We start from the raw sequence: 6,658 nt of genomic DNA on the forward strand, positions 1-6,658 counted from the left end.
CGGGAGGCTGGGAGGAGGAGGAGGGCATCTCTGGAAGGCGTCTCCAGGGTGCATCCCCTGCTGCCATCAGCAGGGACCAATGGCTCGGTGCAGAGCCATGCCAGGGTGGACCTGGTGCTGTGGGGGTTAATGCATCTTCTCCTGAGATGCATCTTCTCTGAGTCCTGAGAAACAGAGAGCCCTCCTGCTCCCAGGCCAGCCCTCTCCCACGGGGGATTGCTGACGGTCTGCTATAAATCCTCTGCGGCTGCGAGCCCTGACAGTCAGGAACAGGCTGTTTCCTTGCAGCGGAGCTGGGGGGAAGCTCAGGGCAGCCGTGAGTGGGCTTTTTGCTCTGTCATTGCAGATTGCACTGTGCCACTGGTGAGGGCTCAGCTGGGTCCTGGCTCCTCTCAGACGTGGACAGTGTCCGTGATACCTGCACCTGCAAACACCCCTGTCACCCTCCTACGGACCAGCTCATTTCAGCTACCCGAGGTAGGTTTTGCTCCACAGAGCTCTGTCCCCTTTCCAGAGGGCTGGCACGGAGATGGGAGACCTTTCAGAGACCCCAAACTCTCATGGTTCCCTGCTTGCAAAGGGGAATAGGCAGCCCTGCATCCGTTCAGAGAGCCGCTCCTCACGCTAGAGCAGGGGGCAGCCCCTTTTCCACTCACAGCTTTGTGAGGACACTTGGTCTCAGTGAAATTCTGGGGTGCATCTGTGGAATTTGTCATTTTTGGGAGTACATCAAACTGTAAGAGTTAAAAAATGAGTCATCACTTAGAAAAGCAACCAAAAGGATTCACCCTTCTTTTGTGCTCTTCCTGACAGGCTGTGACATGTGAGAGCTTGGTATGGACCTGATCTCAAATTTGGGAGGGTCCTGCATGCTGCCAGCCCAGTCCCAGCTCACGCTCTGCATGCTTGAAGCAGCGATGCTGCCTGGCTCCGGTGCGTGCTGCGCTGGGACCGTGCCGGTCTGTTGCGTGAAAGGTGGATGAGACAAGGGAGTTCCCCAGTTCTTTGTGCACGCAACTGATGCAGCATCCGTCTAGCACAGTGTGTGTAAAGCACAGTCAGAGCTCTGGAGGAAGAGATGGGGCACACCAGAAATGTAGGGCAATTAAAAGCAACCTCTGACAGTTCCTGTACTCTCAGGGTGAAGACTGAACTGGGAATTACGGCCGCTTTAGCTGATCCTGCAGATGTTTTTGTCTGAAGGTAACTTTCTCCCCTAACTCCTCCTCCTTCCCCTCCACGTACTGTAGCGGATGATCTTTGATAAGCTTCTCTTGAGGACCAGAGCAAACTCCCACACATTAAATTCTGCAGCTCTGTGCAAGCCCAGGTCAGTGCACGGGACTTGTTCTGTCTTTGCAGTTATCCAGGGGGGCTGCACTGGGTCCTAAACCCGTGTACTGGGACAGGGAAGGGCAAAGAGAGATGCTGTGGGTTAGAAGCCTTATGAATTTGAGGAAAGAATGGCAATATTCTAAGCAGATAGATGGATTAGGTATTTTTAAATGTAATGGGTTTATAGTTATTTAAATCGTTTCAAAAACTTTTCTACACTTGCAGGTGGATATTCCAGATAAGGTGACGTAAACCTCCATAACAGATCTCACTTAGCTGTCAAAACCATCGTTTCCAGAGCAGCTCCTTAAAAACCCTCTTATGCACTCTTTCATTCCCACTGCCTTCCTCCCTGTTGCTTTCCATGGGACGTCCTTATGGTGGTGGGGGGAAGACCTCTCTAGAAGAGGTTAGAAAGTCGATGTGGACCACGCTGAGCCAACCTGGGGCTGCGGGGACCTCAGTGACCCTCACTGATGCATGCTGAGGGTGCACTGGCTTTGGTCCCTGCAGCCCCCGAACAAGCACCCAAGGGAGCACAGGAACCCCTGCGGTAGGTGGTCCTTCAAAGACAGACGTGAGGACCCGAGTTAGGCATGCGGAGAAGCCTGCAAGTGCCGTGGGGAGAGGACTCCAGAGATTACAGTCCTTCAGTCCTGTCCCCATCCTTCCTGGCAGCATGAGGCACCATGAGTTTACAGAAAGAAAACTTTCCGTAAAAGCAGTTCCATCTCTCCTCCCCGTGTTTCTAGCGGGAGGATGTCCAGAGACATCCCGCTTTTATTCAATGTCCTTGTAATTTCCATCTTACATTTATCCGCATGCAGTTTACAGACGTTGCTTTGGGAGTAATCACCATCCTTCAACTTACATAGATCTTTTTCCCTCCGTATGTTTGTAGATGGCCTGTGTTTTGTTGGTCTAAAAGGGCCAGGCTCTACTGGTCTCCACTCCTAAGAAAGTTGCCTTATCTCTGCAGGCAGACCAGTATCTGATCTGTTATCACCTCCTCTTCTTTCACCAGAGATTCCCAGCAAAAGCACAAAATTCAAGATCAGAGCTCACCACAGCCCTCTCTAATTGCAATGTCACTTCTCTCTCTCGATTTGCATTTACACAAGCACTCTTGGACTTTTGTTTTTAAGCTGTTCATTGCCCTGCTATGAACAGAAGGCAGCCAGAACTAGGACCTGCCTACACTGGGCGTGCAACACACACACGTGCTTTCTGCCGGTGCATGGTTTCTGTGTCAGAGTGTGCACGCAGGCGGCAGTGAGTACGCTCAGACTGTTGCAGTACAGCTCCTGGTGAGCTTTGCTGCAGCACCGCGTTGCTGGTCAGGGTGATGCCTCTCATCCAAGGCTGCAGATGGAAGGGCTCCCGGACTGTCCCTAGTGCCACACTGCCTGCGTGTGGTTTGTGACCCTGACGGCCTTCGTTCCAGGGCAGCTGTTCAGGGATGAGATGGAGCATCCTTGTTTCATCCTGACCAGGACCAACAGCAGCCAGACCAGGACCCTATCATTCTTTCTGGGTGGCTTTCCAGCATGGGGAAACCACTCAGATGTGGTCTGCTGTTCCTCTCTGCTCTACGTACCTCCTGGCACTGCTGGGGAACTTGACTGTGCTTTCCATCATTAAGGCAGAGCGGAGCCTCCACGCACCCATGTGTCTACTCCTTGCTGTGCTAGCTGTGGCCGACCTGGGCTTGTCCACGTCCACATTCCCAACCATGCTGAGGATGCTGTGGCTGCAGGCCAGGGAGATCAGCTTTGGCACCTGCCTTGCCCAAATGTTCTTCATTCACACCTTCACGGATATTGAATCTGCTGTCATTCTGGCGATGGCCTTCGATCGTTATGTGGCCATCTGCCACCCCCTACGATATTCCTCCATCCTCACTAACTCAGTGACCACCAAGATATGTGTGGCAATCGTCGTGAGGACCGCCCTTGTCCAGCTCCCACTCCCCATCCTGCTGACTCGGCTGTGTTTCACCAGGGTCACCAAGCTCTCCCATCCCTACTGTTTGCATCCAGACATCATCAAACGTGCAGGCTCAGATACGAGGGTTAACAGTATCTATGGCCTTTTTGTGCTGCTCTCCACACTAGGTTTGGACTTGCTCTTTGTCTTCCTATCATATCTTCTCATCCTTAAGACCATCCTGAACATGGCAACTTGGAGGGAGAGTCTCAAAGCCTTTAACACCTGCATCTCACGTATCTGTGCTCTCCTGCTCTTCTTTATCCCCATGATCTGCCTGTCCATGATGCACCGGTTTAGCAAACACGTGTCCCCCCAGGCCTACGTTTTCACAGCCAACATCCATTTCCTTGCTCCACCCATCCTGAATCCTATCGTTTACAGCATGAAAACCAAACCGATCCGGAGACGGATACTGAGGATGCTCTGCCAAAGAGGGCTCCACAAGTCCAGGGTTGCCATTTGCCAGTGAAGCCAATATGACGGTCGCTGCCAACTGTCTTATACAGGGTACAACCCCCAAGAAGACCAACCAGGAGAGGGGAACATGCCAAACTTCTGCCAATGTAAGGATATGTGGCAAGTGAGGATATAAGGAAGGTAAAAGGTATATGGAAGGTAAAAGATACTTGCAATGTAAGAAACATGGTTTGTAAGAACATCTGGTTAATGGCTCTTCAACATATAAACAGAGGCAGAAGACAGGAAAAATAACAAACCACACCTCCACACACCAACCCAAGACCCCAGGAGATAACACAGACAATAACGCAGACCACAACCTTCAGGTCGGTGATTGAGGGGTGGCTGGAGGAGCTGGGAGCAAAGAGGTTCCAGCTGAACTGCTAAGAAGGGAGAAAGAAAATTTTCATGGGTGCCCTGGGAAAGAGCAGGCAGTGCAAGATATTTGATGGGGCTTGTGTAAAAGTTTATATGGGGTGATTTAAGGGGCTTGTGGAAATGTGCAAAATGTATTATGGGCTGTTTAGAAGAAGGACCAAAAGCAAGGGAAAGGAGGGATCTAGGTGTTTTGGGAAGGAGCCAGCATGGGAAAATGGAGGGGGCTGGTAAAGGGGCTGATCAAGTAGAAACAAGTCGCTGGTCAATGCAGTCTCCAGGCCATGCACCTGATCACCGCAGCCTGTCCTGTCTGCTCATTAAACTCACGTCTGGCTCTCTTCTGAGTGACCTTGCTCTCTGTGTACAGGGGCGTATGTGTGGGATTTGGTGACAAACGTAGTGCTGGACTAACTGATGGATGGGAGGAGACCAGAACGTGGAGAGACCCAAGGCTGGAGCTGGGGAGCGGACGAACGAGGCCCAGGGTCTGGGCATGGATCTGGACAGGCTTCTGGTCTGCTCCAGGGTTCGAGGGACCCACGGACACAGCGTGGCTGTGAACCAAGCGGGTGAGGGTCGTGTCCTGTCCTGACCGCCCATTGAGGAGGAACGGGGCTGGGTCATGCTGGCCATGTCTACGTGAGCACTGGTGCCGGTGCGGGTGCCAGGGCAGGCACTGCTCTCTCTGATGGCGCTTTCGGCTACCTGGGACCACGTTCAGCCCCAGGGACACCAGGCTGGTCACTGGCCATTCCGACTTGATCCATTACATGTGAGGTAGAGGATGAGGGTGATTAGGGGCACAGGGGACTGGGGCTGCCAAGGTTCACCCCCCACAGACACAGTTGGACCCGTGTCCCAAACAGGGGACTGATAATAGAAGCAGCCCCCCCAGGTCTGCAAGGGGAACACTTTATATCAAGCAATGGCTTTTGGACTCTCAGATATGAACCAAAAGTATTGTCTTCTGTTTAAAACACAAGTGTTTTCCTTTCTAGGTTTTTCTTTGTTTCACCTGGAGCATTTTTCCTGGGTTAGGTTACAACACTATATTTCTTGAAATAACTGTCAGTGAATTAGCATGCACTAATTAGTATGCGAGAGTTTCCATAAGGCACTGCAGCACAACGCCTCCTCAGACTGGCTCATTTGGACTTCGAAGATTGATTTCTTCCCACTTGAGCTGAGGGGAGAGCTGTTTCAAAAGGAGCTGTCCTCTTCCAGCTGACCCAGAGGTGCAGGTGTATAAACTGACAGCCCTCGGATGGGCATTTTAAAACAGTTTAAACATTTAAGAACTGTGTTTTCTGACAGTGTTTGTTATGGACGGTGCACCCAGCACAGTAACAAGTCAGTCTGTCCTTGGGAGGCACCGTTACTGGGAACTGTAACTGTTTTAAAAAGTGGTCCAGTGGATTTCCCTGGCCTTTCCAGGCTCAGACCCCTTGGCACACATCTATATAACCCATGAAGACACATATATGCATCCTCCTATGTATAATGAAATGGCAAGCCCCAACTAAAGACCCTGGAGACCAGTAATTCTGCTTCTTCCAGTATCAAAGTTTGGGGTTGTTCTGGTGAGAGCTTCAGTTGCTCTGAGCAACCTGATCTAGTTGCAGATGTCCCCGCTCATTGCAGGACTAGATGACCTTTAAAGGTCCCTTCCGACCCAAACCATTCTGTAAATCTGTGATTCTATGGCCAGTGCGGCCAGGCTGGACGCCGTCCCGCCAGCCGAGAGCGCTGGCTGCAGTTCGGGGGAGGCGTGAAGCCAGGATCCTGCAAACTCCCCATCCTTTCCCGGGGGATCTGCCACTCTCAGGCCGAGCACCCCGGGGAGGCTGCGGGCGGGCGAGCGCGGCTCGTTGCTTCCCTCTGCTGGGTGCTGCGGGGCGGGATGCGGGATGGGGGATGCGGGATGGGGGATGTGGGATGCGGGATGGGGGGATGTGGGATGAGGGATGCGGGATGAGGGATGCGGGATGTGGGATGTGGGATGGGGGATGTGGGATGTGGGATGGGGGATGTGGGATGAGGGATGAGGGATGTGGGATGAGGGATGTGGGATGTGGGATGGGGGATGTGGGATGTGGGATGGGGGATGTGGGATGAGGGATGGGGGATGGGGGATGGGGGATGGGGGATGGGGGGATGAGGGATGAGGGATGAAGGATGGGGGGATGTGGGATGAGGGATGAGGGATGAGGGATGAGGGATGGGGGATGTGGGATGTGGGATGCGGGATGTGGGATGTGGGATGTGGGATGTGGGATGCGGGATGGGGGATGTGGGATGGGGGATGGGGGATGGGGGATGCGGGATGGGGGATGCAGGATGGGGGATGTGGGATGTGGGATGAGGGATGAGGGATGAGGGATGAGGGATGGGGGATGTGGGATGTGGGATGCGGGATGTGGGATGTGGGATGTGGGATGTGGGATGCGGGATGGGGGATGTGGGATGTGGGATGGGGGATGGGGGATGAGGGATGAGG

General features: G+C 53.1%; 1 protein-coding gene across 5 annotated transcripts; it reads left to right on the plus strand.

Annotated features, from left to right (window-relative positions):
- The first annotated feature begins 346 nt into the window (after positions 1-346).
- Positions 347-4,487, plus strand: LOC104630105 (olfactory receptor 51L1). 5 transcript variants are annotated; one of them, XM_075742780.1, is made up of 2 exons: positions 347-1,203; positions 2,237-4,487. In XM_075742780.1, the coding sequence occupies exon 2, from the start codon at positions 2,900-2,902 to the stop codon at positions 3,791-3,793; it is 894 nt and encodes a 297-aa protein (XP_075598895.1). In that variant the 5' UTR covers positions 347-1,203; positions 2,237-2,899; the 3' UTR covers positions 3,794-4,487. The 5 variants fall into 5 exon arrangements, with proteins under 5 accessions (XP_075598895.1, XP_075598896.1, XP_075598897.1 ...); XM_075742781.1 differs by having other exon boundaries at positions 2,315-4,487; XM_075742782.1 differs by having other exon boundaries at positions 2,360-4,487.
- Positions 4,488-6,658: the final 2,171 nt, after the last annotated feature.

The sequence above is a fragment of the Balearica regulorum genome, chromosome 1 (assembly GCF_011004875.1).
Source record: "Balearica regulorum gibbericeps isolate bBalReg1 chromosome 1, bBalReg1.pri, whole genome shotgun sequence".
NCBI lineage: Eukaryota > Metazoa > Chordata > Aves > Gruiformes > Gruidae > Balearica > Balearica regulorum.

Bases quoted from the DNA above. Each gene is read 5' to 3' on its own strand.
- LOC104630105 (XM_075742780.1), top strand. From the start codon at position 2,900: ATGTGGTCTGCTGTTCCTCTCTGCTCTACGTACCTCCTGGCACTGCTG.